A 20153-nucleotide genomic window follows, 5' to 3' on the forward strand; every position below is an offset into this window, starting at 1 on the left:
TCCCTGTGATCCCTGCGGTGGAGTTTATGACCACAGCGCACACCTCAGCTCCCTTAAGAGAGAAAGCCAGTAATCCAGATATACTCTGTAAACAGCCAGGAACAACACGAAACTCAAGCCAGAATCAAAGCTGAAATTTACTAATGGAACATAAAACAAAATGCATCTTTCCAATGAGACCCTGATTTAATATATAGCTGAAGAGTGCCAGACAAGCTGGACTTTAGATTTTGGTTTCTCAATCAAATGGAGCAGATCTGAGGTTTGGCTTTGGCAGAGAGTCGATACAGTCATACTGAGCTGATGTTTGGGTGAGTGACATAGGTCAGTGCCATAAGATCAAATGCAACAAAGAACATGCTTAACTAAGGAATGGGATATATACTGTACAACTTGTACTTTCGGTAAATTACACAGATATCTTACAGATGCGCCACCACAGGGTGGCAATTTAGTTTTACTACAGGTTGGGACACAACAGTGGAACGGCGGAAAACGCTCTCAGCTTAACATAAACATAAATTATTCGTGCTCTTTGTGGAAATGGTCAGAGTTTCAGTGCATCCTTTGAAGTTAGTTTAAAGGTCTTTCAGCAAGAACAAATATGGAAAATGTAGAGCTGCTCATACATAGCAAGCCATAATCTTTGAGTGTGTGAGTGATATAACAGCAGGTCTGAAGAACATTCCAGGACAGGCTTAGGGGGCCTGCTCAGTTTTCCTTGGCTGTTGTCTAACATGCTAAAACTACACTGGTACCAATAAACCTTGGTACCAGCCTGCCCCCCCCTTCCCCTTCATCCCTGCCAAGCCTTGGCCATATGGGCCACAGCGGCTCTCCTTCCTGACCAAGGGAAGCCATGTCCTGAATCACTCTGGTCTGGCATGGTCCCCAGATGCCCAAGCACAGAGCTGGCATATGAGTATACAGTACCTGCAGTGCATGGCAGATGGACGGTGGTAAGAGGATGACAGGTAATGCTGGGACTGTGGCCATTATAGTCAGCGGAGCCTTGCCTGCCCACTGTCTAATGTCCTGGGGACATTTACGCTTCCAAGATTGGAATGTAAGAGGCATTACTCACAAAATGGTTTGTGTTCCTTTCAAAGAGACAGATTAGCCTCACACTTTTGATCCCAGAGCTCCCTGTTGAATCAAACATTCATAGTTGCAGAGGTGCAGTGGGACTGCTTCTGAAAACAGCACTATAATGTACGGAGGCATGGGGTGTGTTCTGTTGCAAGAGGGGATTTGGAGATTAGAAATAACAGAACTTGGAATGGGCTCCACATGCTGCTACTTATATAACTGTGTTCAGAAGTCAAATAGCTCTTTCATCTTCAATCATGTGCACCTTTTGTAAGGATCCTTGACGTCAAGATAAACCACGGTCCATCCACATGTGTCTATTTGTATTTTAGTGCTTTGCAAAGTAAGTCAAAATACAACAAAATCTGATCTGCCCCAATAGTGAGAGGAATATTTCTGCTCAGCCAAACAATCTTCACGTTCATTGAAGTGGACATGTCCATTCTTCCACTCACAGCTCCCTCAGGACTAGACAATCTACGATACAAAGACAGCAGTAAAAAATTCCCATAATATGCAGATGCTTTACTCAGGCATTGACCCGGCCTCATCTGACACAGTGAGAATGAATTATTTTCTAATCTGATAGTGAATCTGGAGAGACATCAGCAATCAGAGCACTTCCAGACCAAACAAAGCTGAATCCAAGAAAACCTGCTGAGGTAAACAGACCACACAACAACACAGACACAACTGAGCTCATAATCAGACAGGCAAGTATCGTAATCTTGGATTGGCTATGATCTATTCTCTCTCTGTTTTGTTATTAACAATATAACTTGTTAAGTCATGCTCTCAGGCTCTTTGCCACACACACACACACACACACACACACACACACACACACACACACACACACACACACACACACACACACACACACACACACACACACAGTGACCTGGGAAGGTGGTCCTGGGGTCTCTGGTGAGGAAAGGCTGGCCTGGCTGTTGATGCTCATCTCCAGGGTGTCCACCTTTTCATATGTCCTTTTTTGCCTCCCTGGTATCTCCAGAGGTGTCAGGGCAGGGTTGCCATGGTTACCAGCCCTATTTAGTGACCGGGGAGCCCCAGTGAGGTCTTCTCGTGATGCACACCTGCCTGCTGAAACCCCTCCCCCTCCTCCATACCACCGGAGTGAGTCAGCGGGGGAGCGTGTTCGCGGAATGACAACCCTCTCCCCCATCTCTGGGTCCAGTCCTGCTCTCACTTCCCTCATGGTGTTGGAACGACTCACCACTTCCCTCATCTCGGCCATTAGCCTCTCATTAAGGGCGCACAGCTCCCCACTGCTGCCTACTGACCCCGGCCTGCCTCCTGCGCCACCACCGGCTCCAACCCTCCTCCTGCTCTTTCTTCTCAGACTTGGGGAGGGGCCAGTGGAGTAACCAGAGTCTTGATAGTTTGCTGTGGCCTGCGGTGTTGATGAGGGGAAATCCTGCGATGCCTGGCTGCTTTGCCTGCTGTGTCGTGCCTCCATGGCGCGCTGCACAGTGGCCTCCAGGACCCGCCAGTTTTGTTTCTTGTCCAGTGTGCTTGGGCCTGGGGTCCCCGGCTCTCTGTCTCTCAACTGGCCTCGGAGCTGGGGCAAAGAGTGGGCCTGGGGCTGGGGATGTGGCTGAGGCTGGGTCAAGACAGGATCCTGCCTGGAGGTAGGGGAAGGGGTACGTGTGGGTACGGGAGAGCCAGATAGGAGCCCCTGTTTGGGGTCCACATTGACCATGTGCTTGATGCACTCCAGACCAGCTGGGCTGTAGTCAGATGCAGAGGGATTCCTCCTGTGCCTGGACCCTGAATGAGACGGACCAGGGGGTTGGGGGTGTCTGGGCTTCTGGAGGCTATGGGTAGGTGTCAGTCGAGACAGAGGTTGTCCGTTGTATAGGTGCGCCCCCTCTACCTCCATGTCTATAGGGGGTTCATCATATATGGGACAGTCTGAAACTGGCTCATCATAGATTGGGGCAGTGCAACCATACTGTGGAGAGATGGGGCGTGGGGTACTGGTCTGTGACCTGTGAAGGAGCGGACTGGGGTGGCTACTGTCTGATGTCACCAAACAGAAGCTGCCATTGCTAGCTTTTCTCAGGTGATGGGCCTGACGTGCGTCAGCTGCCATTTTTCCAGATGGAGCAGTTTTATATCCCTGGTTGGAGCTTAAGTGTCCTCCTTGGGCCTTGTTGCTGGAGGGGTGCAGGGTGAAGGTGTTGGCTTTGCTTGTGTGCTGGAGATGCTGCTGAGATGGGCTGGGCTGGTTACGGCTCATGCTGTTCACCTTCACCAACATGGCTGCCTTTGAACCAGGTGCAGGCTGCCATCTTTGAGAAGCATCCCTGATAAAGACAAAACATGAGCAAAATTATTTTGACGCAAGTCAAAGCAACAAAGTCTGAGTAAACATAAAAAAGTCAACAGACAATACCATAAAAACACTCATCATATTCAATCATACACAGGCATGAAGCCATTTGTTATATTTAATCTATTTTAAAAAAAATTCAAGGCTGACAGGGCTGAGAAAATCAGCAACAATCCACAAATTCTTCTGCTAACATTTCGCTGACCTCCAGAGACTTTACTCCATTTTTAGTCTGGCAGTCGTAATGGCTTGGTCAAACCCAAGAGACAATAACTCCAGTGTGTGTTGTGTGAACCAGGGGCCTAAAAATATTGACACATCACACTGAAACCCATCCTTAGCTGCTCCTAACATGTGTGACTACAGCTCTGGATGATATACATAGGGTAATGCTATGTATTGTAACATCTGAAGGCTGAATGGGTGTGAAGCAGCTTCTGTAGGTCATGTGGTATAAAAGTCTTCCATTTGAATCAGTGAATGAACAATTGAGCAGTAAACCAGCAGGCCACATGAAAAGAGGTTGATCTGAGAGAAGTCAGGATTGCAGTAGTTCACAGCTGAGGGGATCTTCACCCAAGTCCAAAGGTTAATTCTTCTCCTTTTGGTTGGGCGGGTTGGCTAACTTCAAACCCAATGGGCCACTGCTAATCCCAGCAACTTAAAACAATCTGCCATCAATCTGGTCACGCTGCAATGGTCTGCTGCCCTCCACTCTGCTGTCGCCTCATAATCTTCCCCTGCAATCAGTAGTTTTCATTCCTCAGCTGATCAAAAACTTGCCCTCTTAAACCAGTGTTGTTTAAAGCGGACATTACTGCACATATACATATGGACACAGTTGGCGGCTGGCCTGAGGAAGACACGTGATGCAGTACAGAATACACAAGTTCAATGTACTACCTCGCTTAATCAAAGGTCATACAGGTAAATAAGTTTGAAGGCAGGCAAAGGAGACCAACCATGCCTCCCTCCAACATCTACTTAACATTCAGTGGGGTAATTAATTAGATCAAAGCTGCTCACCTTCTGTCCTTGTAAATCCAAACACAAACAGAGCCAGAGCTAGTGTTCAAAAGCTTCCCTTTTCCAAGAGCACTAAGACTCAGCTGAGAGTTCGGCTGTAACGGCAGGAAGAGGACGCAGAGGGAGGAGAGAAAGAGGCGGAGTGACCCCCCTCTCCTCCCCACATCTCTCTGGAACAATGCTGAAACAATTCCCCTGAGGTCCTCAAGCCAACGGCAACTTCCTCTAGTCCTCTCTCTCTCTCTCTCTCTCTCAGGACCCTGTGTCACCTCCAGTCTATAGAGTGAGTCACACCACCTCAGTAGTTTGAATGTAAACAGGCTCTCATCTTCTAACGGTCCCACAGATTCACCAGCCATGCAGGGCCTGTAAACAGCTGGGTCTCAGCCACCTGGCACAGCACCAGGACAGCCTACCACAACCATTGTTGTTGGGAACGCTCCAAGTCCCCTGTCTCACCGAGACCAATCAAGACAGTTTACTGCCTAAATAACACATAACACACACAGACAGACAGACACGTGTGAAGACAAGAAGCTCTGATGGATGGGATTCACCCCAAACCACCACTGTTTAGTTGTTACACGCAAGCGTGAGTGTGTAAGGTTATACAGGGGGAAGGTGGGGGGTTGATAGATGACAGCTGTAAACGTGAGAAGCCACTGTTTGTACTCTTTGAAACAGTGTATGTTTTCTCACTCTGGTCTTGTCAAGCAGGAGGAGGTGATACAAATGCTACAAAATCATTCCCACCTCAGCAGCTGACACACAGCTGACTGTTTGGCACCGGTTTGCTACAGCAGAAACGGCTCACACATGAAACATCAAGGCTTTTCTTTTAAGTAGCCAAGGAACATGGCAGACCTCAAACACAGAACAACAATAATCAAATTATCCACAAAAAAATCAAAACTTGTTGCTCAGAAAAAAACTCTATCTCTGGGCTTCACGTAATAACTGACTGTCAAAAATACAAATCTGTCGCCTATGTTCTTGGCTGCTGGGGTGATGTGCTTTATGAGAACTGACCCTGAAATGCTAGTGACCACTACTTCCTGTCTGAGGAGGTGCTGCACAGGGTTGGAGAGAGGGCTTCTCCATATGTAGCACAAACAGGAAATGCCTAATGTAATGTTCACACACTGCACACAGGGCGGAAGTATGGGCTAAATCTTGATAATAGAGGGCTTATATGTAGCTTTACAAAATGTTTGACTTTATACATGGGTAATTCTATATCCTTGGATAAAAGTAGCCCATGAGATACATCTTCCCGTCCAAAAAACACAACACTGCTCTATATTATTCCATCCTGTCCATACAAACCCTAAATTATATCTTATGATGATTTTGGTAACAACACTAAACAGACTATTCTTCAGGGACTGAAACTGAATACATTCACAGGCCTGCGAGGAGCACCCTGCTAAGTTCAGCTCACAGCGCTAGGACAGAGGGATTTTGTCAGGCTTTGTCTCTGTTGTTTGCCTGCCATTGTCCCACTCAGGCTCAGCAAAGGTCTAGCATGTTCACCCCCTCCAGCACTGGCACATTATGTTAGATGTCAGCAGGGAGCTTGGTGTGATGATCACCACCATCGCATGGGGGCGAGTAGCCAACTGCAACAGTAAGGCTGTACAGTGTCTTCGATCTCCCTCCAAAGCCTCTAATCCCATTACCCAGCTAGAACAACTCACATATCAGTAAACCCAGGGTCAACCAAATAAAGTATGATTACAAACTCTGGACCAAAAGAGAGAGAAGGACAGTACAATGGTGAGAAAATACAACAGGCCCATGCTAGGGAGACACTTGGTGGGGGATGGGGGGCCGGGGGGTGAAGGAGAACAGAGCTAGAGAGACAAGAGAGCAGGGTGTGAGCATGTGTAAATGAGAAGGGGTGGGGATTAGTCGTGGGAGAGTGCAGCAAGGGAATGAGCGGGAAGGCTGGCATTCCTCAGGGCCCATTCAGGGGCCTCTGTGGTAGTGTGGGGAGCCTCAACACAATGTGTGGCTGTGCCATCGTCACGGAGACGCCTCCCTCAACGACAGCAATGGAGTGCAAAAGGGAGGGGGCAGGGAAGAAACTCAACCTGAAAGAGCCATCTTCAACCTCCAGATACAGTCAGGCAAACAGACAGGCTCTTACGTAACACTGAACAGGCCTGGACCTTTTTCTAACCATAATGAAAGTTGTTTGGAAAGGGTGTGTTGCCTGTCAGGTGTTGACTGTTAGCTGAAGGAGGGGATTAAGCACAGCAATTTATCACAGAGGTCAAAAGAGACATGATAATTATCACTGGGAGTGTAAGAACTCTCCAGATTTCTCTAAATGTCTCACTGTTTGCAAAGAGACGATCTCCATTTCAACTATTTCTCAAGCACACATGATTAGACACACACAGCGCACCTATTGCATGCCCACACTGACACTTACAAACCCATTTATTCAGAACCTGGAGCTAGCATGTGAGACCTTTAGGAAGACTGAAAAATGTAAGATAAAATAAAGTTAGAGGCCCTTTGGACACCAATGGGATAATCTGATTGGCTTCTGGGGCAGCAAATCAACTTAACGGTCAGCAAATTTCAATTAATCTCAGCAGCACTGGTGTCTCACACCCACAAACACAGTCTCAGATACCTCTGTCACTGTTCTGAATATTCCTGTGGTCAGGCCGTCTCAATAGCCTACTAAATTCACTGCTGTCAGCAGATGTTCTGTTTCTTCTTTCTTTCCTGCCTGGAATAACTGTTGTTGGAAAAGTCATCAGCTGAGTCACTTTGGCGGATAGGGATATGGATTTGGAAGTTCTTAAATTTACCCCCTGGGAATAGTGGGGTCTGAAAAACAGAGGTTATTATTAACAGTGGCTGGACAGGAAGAGGAAATGAGGTCGCACAGGCCAAGCTTCTGCTACACAAACACCTCAGAGCATGGACCAATGGGATCACTGCGATTTGAGGAAGGAAACTGAAAAGACAAAGAGGATTCACAGAGGACAATGTCATACCCCCTTCTCCAACATTCAATGCTGATTTTTCTTCTCACTTTTAAGCAGTCATAAAATTATGAAGCAGAAGCATAGAATAACATTTTGGGCTTGGGACAAAGCTGGTAGCCCCCTAGTTCCTGTAAGACACCTCCAGAGAGCCAGCTGTCCTGCAACAGCTGAAGTGACGCACCTCCCTCGTCTGAGCCAAGATGTCTACCAGCTGTGCATGTCTGTGGCTCCCGCAGCCCGACCCTGTGAGGAGTGCTGGGATGGGCCAGAGGACAGCCACTAGGATCATTTTGAAGAGACAGGATACGGCCAAACCCAACTAGATTCCAGAGAGACCCGCCTCTGGAATTTGAAAGTGTATCTGCAACTCTTCTCATGAGGCCAAATCCCACTATAGCACACTGTTTGGCTGACATGATTAAAACTGGATCCCCTTCTCTTTCTCTCACACACACACACACTCACACACACACACACACTCACACACACACACACACTCACACACACACACACACTCACACACACACACACACTCACACACACACACACACTCACACACACACACACACACACACACACACACCACTAATAATGTCTCTTCATGCTGCGAGTCAGCTGAAGCAGCAAGCCTGAGGCCAGTATACATGTGGTGCCAATGCTTCTTCACTTGAGATACTCCACCACACCACAACAGCAGAGTGAAGTTAGCTGTAAAAGCAGTGTTTCAGTGATATCAAAAATAAAACAAGAGGTTTTGGATATTCTGCTTCAGAGACACATAAAACTTTAGCTCTGTAATCTAGTTCTTGACACCGCCATAAACTTTGCATTTATGAGAAAGACTTGCAGAGGAACAGCAGAGATAAAAAACGAAATAAGGACATTGTCACAGCTAACCAGACCAAAGCACTAAGGCACATATAAGGTTCAAAGTGCAAAGGAAAAAAACTACTTTCTTATTATAGGCAGACTTAAAACTCCATCTGGAAAGAGCTGAAAAATGAGCTTACCACACCAGGAGTGTAGAGATAAAACAACTCTTTCCAGTGTGTGTAAAAATGCTGTGGCTACGTCCTCAGAGTGGCGGGAGATGAAAAGCATGAGAGGCTTGTGCTCTGGCAGTAAACATTCAGACAATGTGTGACTCATTAAAACTTAAAAACTTTATCTACCTCATAAGACGCCCCCTCGTTTCCTACATAAACCCACTGGTGATCTCTCATACATGACTCACAGTAAGACAGTCACAAGTGTATCAGGGGAAGTCTGTTTTCTTTTGGCCTTTTTATACTTTTTCTTTCAAACATGGGGTTTATTTAAAAAAATCCCCCAAAATAGAAAGTGAAATAGAAAATCAAGAGACAATGTTTCCAGTTCGGTTTTTTAGGTGGTTGTGTTGTTAGACACCTGTCTTTTGCAGAGAGGTTTCTACATTTGCCCTTTGCCTTCCCTAAAATACATCAGACATCAACATCCCTTTAAACTAATCTTGTTGCACACATATAAAGTATGAGTGTGAAAATATCTTGTCTCCTCTTTAAAGTGAAGAGTCCTTTGTATAAGCACACACAAAAATAAACAATGTAACAACCCAGACAGAGTTGAGTTCACTTAAATACTGATACACGAACATCTGTGTAAGCTTTCTGAATCTTTTTAAAGGAGTCCAAAGCCGACAATCAGGAAAGACGAGTGTCTAATGTCAGTGTGACTGCCTTAGACTGAATGCTAGTGCGCTGCTATATCATTACAGGGCTAAATGAGAGGGCACATACAAGTCATTTGGTGTTCTTCACCATTCAGCATACCTACACTTCCTGCTTAGAGTAAGCTTTTGGTTGACCCTGGGGGACAACTGGCTTTAAGTGGGGGCCTTTGTTCCTTTTAGTGGTCCATTATACTCCCCAGGCCAGCCCATAAGACAAGAGAGTAATGTGACCCTGATGTGAACCACCTTGGGTCACTTGTGGGTTGTCTTACTTCATGCTGCTGTGCGTCCTCAGCAGACTTTTAACATCCACACAACCTCAGCAGGGATCTGTGACTTAAAAGCTCTGTAGAAAGGAGCCCACACACAGTGAAGACGGGCATACACACAAATCACACATTATGTATGGTGAAACTGCCCCAGATGTTACCTGGTTGATGACTACAACAGACAGACACACTCGTGTATTGAATGGTGGATGAAATTCAATACAGGTGTTATAAGCTAGTTGATCCATAACACCTTCAGTTCCTACATCATGGAAAGAGATCAGTTTGCTTTAGTTTCCTGTGCTCACAACCACATGTGACTGACATGTTTACCCCTGGAGAACACGGTACTTCCCTGATGAGCTCCACAGGTTCAAAATGCTCAGAAATTCCCAGGATATGTGATAAGACTTGGCCAATGAGTAACAGATTTGGCAATCAAGTCGAGTGTGGTCGTATGTCTACACTTCCTACAAACATGTATGTAGATGAATACAGAGATCATCTTTAAAAATAGAGGGAGAGAGAGACAGAGAAAGGAAGCTGCATCAACCAACCAGTGCTTAGAATAACACAAAGGGTGTGCTGTGTGAAAACTTTGGAAACTCTTTTATCTAGTATGAACAGATATATTAATAGGCCAAAACAAAAGGAAACTGGTGTTGGAAGAACTGGGATTGTTCTCCACAGAGAACAGCATTGTTTTTCAGAAGTCATAAGTTAATAACATTTCATCTCTGCTGAAATTTCACAGAGAAAAAAAAAGGAGGGAGAAAGAACATGTGAAGACATGTCTACAATAGCTGAGACATTCAAACCAAACATTGTGGAATTTGAAACAATGAAATGCCCCATTACTCTGAGGAACAAAAAAAAGTTATGACCAGAAGCAGTATGATCAAAAAAACAGGAAGACCACTATGTTGTCATGAAAGCCTGTGACACTCCTCTTTTCTGGGTGGGACAGAACAATTAGCTTACCCCAAACCACTATGACCAACTCTTCACTTAAACTTTCTCCCTTGCTCTTACTCATTGATCTTTGTCATTATCAGTTAGGTGGGCCATTAACTGAAGGCAAGTATGTCTCAGAGTTTGTTTTCAACCATTTTGAGCTGTCACATTCAACCCCCTCTGTGCTTTTTGAGTTGGTATCCAATTACCTGCAGAGATGGAGGCTAGTGAGCATACGAAGGGCCATATGGCTGAGAAGGGTATCAGGCCTCAGTGGTTTAAAAGCCCCTTCTACACGGCCTGCTCAAGGCGGGAATGTTGCACCTCTATTCTGCCTTGGTGTTCTGTATAAAAGGCATGAGCACAGAATGAGGGGGCATTGTTGTTTCGCCTTTAAGCCTGCAAAACGAGGAGGTCACAGAACCAAATCGATCCCTGCATAAAAGGGAGAGCTGGCATGGCAGGACAGACGACGCTGTTGTTTTACATGTAACAGCTCTGATTCCAGCTCACCGGAGTCTAAAAATCACATACTGTGGTTATACCTGCTTTGTTTGGTTCAGAGTAAACAAGCAAAGGCGGCATAATGAGGGGTTTTCTTAATGGCAATATAGAGAGATCTGGACTCCTCAGCTTTCCTTTGGGGGAACACAGCTGGCCATTGTTTAAGAGAAGACAGAAAATGTTCTGGGAAAGGTTGAGTCACTGGGGCAGAGTGGGACCCCGTGTGTGGGGGTTTTAACACACACCAGGGAATGCAACAGGGCTCCGCTGGTGGCAGTCGACAACCACGGCTGACCAATTAGTTCCCCCTCTAACATTGCGTAATTCCAAAGGATCAGGGGGTCAGAGGATGGCCAAGGTGAGGTACAAGAAGAGCCAGAAGGAACCCGAGAGTCAGAGTTGCCATGGCAAAGCCTCTGAAAACCAGCGGGGTTCGCCTTGTTTATAGGCAGCTGGAATGTAAAGGTTCTGCTTGTTATTAAGCACAGACAACACTCTCTCACATGCCTCTCATGCATGCACATTTAATCTCTCACCCATAAGAGGCGTTACAGTCTTTGATGGCTGGGGGCCTAGATTTGTTTTAGGAAAATGAAATGAGCATTGGAGCAGTGAGGAACAGGGTGGTGGTGAGCACACAGAAGGACACTAAGACGGCCTCAGTGGCCCTGTGCCAGGGGAAACAGAAGTGGCATGTCTGGAATCTGGCTTGGAGGGAAGAGATGGTGGTTTGGAAGAGGCCACAACGCCAAGCACATGATGGTGTCTCTGAAGGAGTTACTGTTAGGGGCCGTTCTGCACCAGTAACCCTAGCGTGAGTGGGGGAAATGTCGTGCTCTGTAATATAACTGACCATTCTCCCCATTTGGTAGCGATTTGCTGAAATGGCTGAGCAGAGTTCACAGGCAACAGTATGGAAACATGGGACATATGGAATGTTCAGATAAGTGAGAATGAAAATAAAAAAGCAGTTTGAGTTCAGCTCGAGTGGTCAAAAGTCAAAATAATCCTGCGTGTTCTCATGGCAGAAGCATTTGAAAGTCATTACGACTCACTACACCACATGCTGCGATGACTATCACATTTCCCCACTTTTCTCCTGGTAATACGATCCACTAATGATTACGCGCAATTCTCTTTCCAGATTTACTGTAGAGGCTACTGAAAGTCTGGTCAGGCTTACCTCTGTGGGTCTTTGCTGCCATCTGTGCTGTGTTCATTGCTGCTTCCGTCCCCCTGCGATCTGCTGTCTACTGCTGGGTCCATTTCGGGGTTGGCAGTCTCCTCGCTGGTCTCCAAGGTTATGGGGATAGGGTTGTCTCCGTCCTGCTCAGGAAGAGGGGTGCAGCGCCCTTGGCTCCCTACACTGCTGACACTCCCCGTGGTCCCATGGTGGTGCCTGTCCGCGCCCCCTCCAGTCCGCTTGGCCTCATTGCTTCGCTTCATGGCCTGGAGTTGGGAGAGGGGTACTATATCGGCTCCCTGGGGTCGATGCCAGACTGTGCGGCGGCCACTAGAGTTGTAGTAATAGAAGCGACCACTTTGGGGGTCAAACAGCTCCCACCACTGGTTACCGTCTGCCTGGCGGACAGGAACGCCTACAGGGGGATCCCAGCCGCACTCACCAGTGGTCAAGTTCACGTACATACGCTCACGGGAGCGTGGCTCCAGGATCTCCACCCAATCAGAACTGAAAGAAACGAGATAAAGGGTAAAGTGCTGTTTGCATCTGAAAATGGCAACAGATTATTTACCAACAGGATGCGATGATGCACCAGTCACGCCTGAATACTAATCGAGTTAAAAAGCAGTAAACAACTCACACTGTTTGACAGACTGAAAGGCTCAAAAATGCCCACTTGCCCATATGGAGAGTGTGTCAGTGTTTGTGTCCCCTACATGTATCCATCTGTATGTGTGTGTGTTAGAAGTGATGTCATCTCTCTGGTAGGCAATGGAGCGGCAGGAGTGATGGCGTGTATGTGTGTTTCCTGAATAAGGAGACAGGTGGACACACTCAGTGAGACACCAGGCATGGAGTCAGCAGGGGCCAAATAGAACCATACACTCTGAGTGCTACTAACGCAAAAACCACAGAGCTTAACTACAATCACAGGGTGACAGAAGCCAGCTCAGCACAACACACATAGACAATAAAACAAGAGACAGTGGAGAGGGGAGGTGCAAAAAAAGAGATAGAGGCAGAGAGAGAAACAGAGAAAAGACAGCCCAGTTGACAACAAAGCAGAAAAGTACAGTCAGATAGACAGATAAGAGGGACCATGACCATGGACTGAACTTAAGAGAAATTATAGGGCAGTCTACCTGTGTTAAACAAAGTGTGTATCATATTGAAACTGAATTATATAATGTATGTGCTGTAGCTACCCACATAAAAAAAAAAATCAGGGTCAATAAATACATCTGACAAATAAGCAAGGACTGCAGTTTGCTGGTATCTAGGTCACGCTACCCTTTACTGGGCTCAATTATGACTCCTTTGATCTAGTTCCCTAATGCAGGCCTTAACTGTGACAGAAAATCCATGTGGGAACATTGCAAACAGCCAGCTAGAGTCCTTTATCCAAGCTCAGTATCACAGTAGACATCTAGATCAGAGCCAGAGGAAGGACTCAAAATATCCAACAAATCACAACGCTCCCTTCTCTTCTCTTGTAATGACCACTTGAGGGTCCTGGCAAGGCTAGGTGCTTTCTCTTCCTTAGTATCCCACCCAAATCTAGCCTAGCATCTTTAAGAGAAAGTGCCAGTGGGGAGGAATTAGTGTCACAAGAATCTGCCATAGGTTTGGATATTTTCCCAGCTTTCTCAGGACAGAAAAGCTTTTCTTCTCCCTGTCATGGTTGTTTGTGGTACGAGCCTTCAGTCCAGGCTACCTGTGATGATCACAAGGGACACAAAGCTTAGCCAGGATAAGAGTGCCTACAGTGTCCAAGAAATACCCACATTCGTTTCTCATGTGCCTTCCAATTCAACCCTGTGTGCACCCCCCGCCTCAGAAATAGACACAGAGGAGTGTGGTGCCAGTCAGGTCTGGCAGGGTTGCAATGTCACTCCTTTGGCTACAACTCACTGAGAACAACAGCTGTTCTCCCTTTTAACTGCAAAGCCTTGAGTGATTTTGGTGTACCTGTTCATCAAGCATTTAGTATCAACTTGAACCTCTTTTATTTTCTGCCAGCACCAGCCCCCAGCTCCCCATAGGTTAATTTAACAGCCAGGTAAACATAGAAAAAACATGGAGAGGATATAGGAACCTTCTACATACTGTCTACCCCTGGGTCCCACTGCTCTATGCTGAGAAGCCATCTGGTCCAATCCCTCACACCAGGCAAGCAGCCCTGACCTTAGAGGACTCAAAATGTAGGATGTTTTTATACTTTATACTTTTTAACCCATCTGGGATGACAAGAAGATGAGATGGGAAATTTGCATAAAAAAGTGTAAAAGTGTCAAAAAATGTTAGTGTGAAGGTTTGTTTGTAACAGGGCTCGGATTCAGTATTGCAGAGTAGTGTTTACAGTCTGACTACTCACAAAGAGAGGGGCCCCACACATGAGGCCCAACTATAAGAAGATGACTTTCAGACTGATTAGATCCACAACACTTAATGGGCGGGAAGCCTAACAAATGGACATTCAAAGCAGAGGCCAAACAGTTAATACAACCCCAAACATACCACAGCCTTTATCCTTTCTCTGCTCCCAGCGTCAAAAAGAGGCCTTCCCACACTGAGAAACTGATCTCTGCAAACTTGCCTTCCTTGTTATTAAGCTCTGTGTTTGTCATCGCTCTCTGTAAATGCAGTGTTTATATCTGAATACAAATGAACCAATCGCTTACAAACATGCAGTGAAAGAAAGCTCAGGCTTCCATCACTTCACACTAGCAATGAGACTGAGAAAACCAGCACAGACTTCAACATGCTGCACGGTGTCCTGTACACCCCAACAGGAAACCAGGGTTTGAGGGTCAACTGTGGAGGCCTCGGCTGAAGAGTTTAGCAGCACGGGGTGTAGTGGTTGCATAAGGACTGTTCACTCTGGGTAAATATACAGCAGTTAGAGCTGAGAGAGTGCCTGCTGAGCTCTGTTGACATGACCAGATAAGCAGGAAGACGGACTGGTGTTCAGGTTCTGAAATTCCTGGAACACCACTCAAACAACATGTGAGAGATTACATGGGTTTGTCTTATACAAAGGAACTTGTCTTCTGCAGGATCTACCATGACTGAGGTCAAAACACTTTTTCTGCACATTTACAATGAAACTTTATTTATTCCCACCAGAATTACATTAGCTTGACTATCAAAATTAGATAAAAGTGATTCAATTGCCTGAAGTGGACTAAAATTTTAATGAGCAGGATCGGCGTTGCTATACATTTCTGCTGAAAAGTTACTGTCTGTGGTACCACGTAAATGAACCTCAGCCTACTCAGCTTTAGGCAATTCCCTGACTCGACAAGCAGACACAAAAGTATAGTGCAGCACTCCAAACAACCGAGGCAGTCTGCCTCATGCTGCAAATGCTCATAAATGGATTGGAATGCAGTCTGCACCAGCTCAGCGATGTTTAACTCCAACAGAAATGTTTTATATTGATCTAAAATTAGCTTATTACACACAAGATCCTATGAGTGAAGGACACAGCACCTGATTTACCTCTAGGAAACTCAATGTAATTTAAACCGACTCGTATGCCAGAGACCCATGTTAGGAGTTTGTGTGGTCCTTCACTGCTTTCAATAAACACAAGATCAGAGAGAGTTTGGGACTAGTTGGATTTTACACAGTCCTCTAGAAATATTTTCATGACCTATAACTTTTAGTTGACACAATACTTTGCTGAATATAAATGATACTTTTTTTCCCTTTTTTGTGGAAGCTATTTTTCCAGCAGCGCGCTTCATTGAGAATTTCCTTTAATTTTTCTTCAAAACTCCATTGTCTAATCTAACAGGGTTTGTCATTCACCTGATGATATCAGACAGTTCTGTGTCAAAAAACTGTCTGCAGCTGTGACATATTTGGAAACTTGTGTATGCAATCTAATCGGCTCTTTACACTTGTGTGTAATAACACACTCTTTGCTATCCCATGGCACACTGGGTCTTTGTCTCCCATTTGGGTCAAGGAGATGCTTCAGCAGCCCATGGTTGTTCCACAGTGACTAAAAATAAAGCTTGTCAAATTGTAAAAAAAAAATCTGTGCAAACAAAGGCCACCACTGAGACGAAGAGGCCAAAAGTGACACATGCACCCACACAAACACAAAGAAGTACGCACACCTTCTTAACCATCTTGTTACTCCCAGTCCCAATGTGCCAGAGGTCTTCTTTTGAAGGAGAAATACTTCATCTGTCTTCCACAATTTACAGTCAGCTCCAAAAATAACTGGAACTGAGAGCGGTTTCCCAGAGCGAGGGAAACAACAGAATATAGCTCATGGAATCTGCCCCATTGTTCGAAGCCGAAGCCAAAGTGTAAATGGCACTTTTCCCAGCAACGGTAAACGTAGAGGACTGCACAATGCATTCTCTAGAAATAGGCCAACACACAGGCTTGTGTCATTGTCCAGCTTTTGGATTTCACACAAACTGAATTACCAACATGGTTGTTGATTTCATCAAAAAGATAAACCATACAGAGAGAAAAAAAGATTGTTTTCTCTGTGTAACATAGAGTTTTGACTAAACTATAGCAGCAGTTTTTCATCAGATAATCTAGAAATGGCTGAAATGCAGCTTTATGCTTCGGTGCCACTGTGGCATTTCTGATGACAGATAGCATGCCTTCAGGAACTGAGCCAAATGGGGGGTATTACTGCATTCATTTGTCCATAAATTTGTTAGGGTGAGATAACAGGCAAAACCAGCAAGCCAATTAAACTCCCATTTACCATTTAGTGCTCTTGTAAGGTAACCTCTAACCTTTTCCAACAACAGACTATACTGAGCTGCTGCTTGTGACTGTCCCTTGTGGACCAAGCCAGGCTGAGTTCTCACACAGGGCCTGCCATTCATCTAGGAAACCATAGCGCTCTGTTCACCAGGCGCAGCAACAAGTGCCAAGGTCCACCCTGGCCGGTATATTTACAGAACTGCTGTTTCCTATTTAGAGACATAAAAACAGCCTTTCTCCACAGATACTGGCCTTAAAATAAGTAATCACTCACCTAGAGGCACAGGTACAAAACTATTAAAAATGTGGCAACAATGAAAAAAACATTGGTAATTTGCTCTGACAGGGACAAGTAGAGACCTGAACCTCAATATAATACAAGGAGTGATTTGCCCAAAGCAGACTACTGTTTGATTATGTATAAACCATGTACAAAGTCTATTCAGCATGGCTGCTAGGCAACCTGCTTATCTAAATATTGTAAAACAAGAGCAGGGACACAGAGTGACTACTGAGTGCTTGGCAGCAGTTCCAGTAGCTTTGACTAACGAAGAGCGTAACCATAAACCTTGCATGTTGAGTGCTGTGACCACGGTCCCCTTAACTGGAGTGAAGAAGGCAGCAGCTCTAGTGTATGTGAGCCCATCTGCAGCACTGCAAAGACAAGCCTGCACTGAAACAAACTCAGAGGCTCAGAGATAGTTTTCTGCATGTATGCAGTTTTCCTCTTATATACTTCAGTCAGGATATTTGATGGCTGGTTTTATTAAACATGTGTACAGGTGCTACGTAGCTACATTAGGGTCCTGATATAGCTGACAGTTAACCCCAGAAACTCTCAATAACACACATTTTTCCATTGCCAGTACTTGTTGACAGCGAAGACATGAATCAGGTTTGAGTAAGGCTTTTGTCCTTATCAGAAGCATAATTCAGCCTTTGCAAAGTCACATGTTTTTTCCCTGGAAACTGACCCAAATGTTTCTGCTGGAAACAGTTGGAACGAGGTGTACTGTATATGAGTCGTCTCTGTTCAGGATGCGTGTGCGGGCTCCTACACTCCACCCAGGCGTCCAGAACAATCAGAGGGAGAGGGGATGGTGCACATGTTTCAGATGACAGAAAAAAACCTGCACCTGTCATGCACACATTCTTTGGTCCCTTTGTGTAACACCTCCCGTTCCTGCCGAGTTACCAGGGTTACAGGTCAGTAAAACTCACGGTACAATTTTGTGGGTGTGTGTGTGTGTTGCATTTAATTTAACAACAAACAAGCCGGCATAAAGACTGCTGAGTCTGTTGCAGAGTAATGGACTTCTGAGAGGTGACTTGGCATTCATCCCCACAGAAACCCTCATAAAGCTAATGCTAGGGGTCAGGATGCTGTATATTTATCTTGTTCTCTGGCTTGATGTGCTTTGTAAACAAGACCCACAGGGCAGCACAATGCCCGTCTTGTTTACTCTTTTGCCTCTTGTTAGAATTTCTACAGGTGAATTTATTATTCTAATACCTTGATAACAGCCAAGGAGGTGTGAAAAATCAATGGGCGAGAAGTAGGAATGACTGATGAGACCTGAAATGGATGGGACTTTCAAAAGCCTACTTACTTTTGCAATTTTTCTTTTCAAATAAATTTGAAAATACATGTTTTTTCTCTCAGTCTCTCAAGACTAAGCCATTTCCCCACCATAAACAACTGAGCTTTCAAATTGTTGTTGAACCTTGAAATTAAACAGCAAGCTCCAGCAGTATCGTGGACAGGACTTTTTTGAAAACACTAACAAATGACTTGTAACAGTTTACTTAAATGATTGATATACTCAAACTTAGTTTGAGTTAACTGTCTCTCCCCGCTGACTCTTTTGGCTTTTTGTGTTTCATAGATCCAATCACACAACACTGTTTTCATTGACATATTTTGTTTGTGTTGTTAGAAAACAGTCTCAAACATCCCAGACAAAGAATCGCCATTACCCTTTTAGCATGCAGCATTTATAACATATTAAAATGTTAAATCTTCTGAGAAAAATCAATACAACACTAAGCTTGTGTGTTTGGCTATATTGAAACAAAATATGTTATCATGGAGAGTTGACAGACATTTGAGTTTTTGCCTTTTAATGTGGATAGAAAACACTAAATGTGGGCACATAATCAGAGTTTTCAAATTGAACCACATGGCATCAAACAGGTTCATACCTTTTCTCTCTACTGCACACCCCCCCCACCCCCCTTCCCCCTCAGCAGCAGTTGTCAGTGTCCATTCCTCACTTGCCACGTGCTGACATTGGCAAATGAGTCCAGGGGTCGTCTTTCACTACGAAACACGTCAGGCATGATAGGGCTGGACTTGTGTTAGGCGGCCCAGGCACCAGGGCGGCAGGGTGCCAAGGAGGGGGAGAGAGGTAAAGCACTTTAAGACCAAACAGCCGGGCAGCCACATGCCTGGCAAAGAGAACAAGGCTAGGATGGGAGGATAAAGATGACCGGGGGGGGAGACTCCTGAGCTCACTCTGTCACCTGATTCACCTCCAAAAGGCCTGCATGGATAAGAAACCAACAAGCTGTTGATACTGATGGTGAAAGTTTGGTTATAACAGTGGTGAAATGAATAAAAATAGTAAAGATACTGGACAGTCCCATGATCATCACATATGTAAAATGAAAGTGTTACAGTTTCCATCTCTCTTGCTGCAGGAGTAAAGGTGACAAAAATCCAGCAAAAGACTTACCACCTGAACAGCCTATCTGATAACAAGGAAATGTTGGCATCACTCAGTGAAGATGAGTAAATACACTTCGGGTGAACTCTTTCATCTTCTAGTATCTGAGAACAGCATGATTGGCAGTTCTGTCACTAGAATGACTGCACACGCCTAAAACCGCAAGAACCAGATGGTCGGGTTTGGCCACTGTTCTATATGCTAGGCCTATAGCAATGTGTGCCACTGCTGGACATGGGATCTATTTTAAAACTATGGTGTGGGTAAAAAAAATGCACAGTGGACTTTTCGCATTTTGAAGCTTTCTGCACAATTCCAACCTGTACTCCCTTCAACACAAAGGAAGGCAACAGACTGTGTTGACAGTTTCCTTGTGAAAGAACACACTCATCTGATTGAGAAGTCAGAAAAATTATTCCTTTTTGCTGCACTTGCCAACAGTTTCTTGTTTTACATAAGTCTGTGAGCTCTGTGGGAATAGGAATAAAAATGGTTACCTAGTTGACAAGAATGTCCTGTGATGACTCACGGCCATATGCATTACAAAGCCTGTGAAATGCACCCTATTCTGAAGCCTCTGATGGTACAGAACA

At 45.2% G+C, this 20153-nt stretch overlaps 1 protein-coding gene across 2 annotated transcripts in view; it reads right to left on the reverse strand.

Moving 5' to 3' along the window:
* The window catches only part of LOC111221698 (rho GTPase-activating protein 39-like), a 32303-nt gene that overhangs the window by 8373 nt on the left and 3777 nt on the right, over positions 1-20153 (reverse strand). For both annotated transcript variants that reach the window (XM_022745209.1, XM_022745208.1), the window contains exons 2-3: positions 12095-12601; positions 1991-3419 (exon numbers count right to left, since the gene is read on the reverse strand). In XM_022745209.1, coding sequence (XP_022600930.1) covers positions 1991-3419; positions 12095-12601 — 1936 coding nt within the window. The remainder of the gene's footprint in view (positions 1-1990; positions 3420-12094; positions 12602-20153) is intronic.

The sequence above is a fragment of the Seriola dumerili genome, unplaced genomic scaffold (genome assembly GCF_002260705.1).
Source record: "Seriola dumerili isolate Sdu_G_001 unplaced genomic scaffold, Sdu_1.0 BDQW01000088.1, whole genome shotgun sequence".
Taxonomy (NCBI): domain Eukaryota; kingdom Metazoa; phylum Chordata; class Actinopteri; order Carangiformes; family Carangidae; genus Seriola; species Seriola dumerili.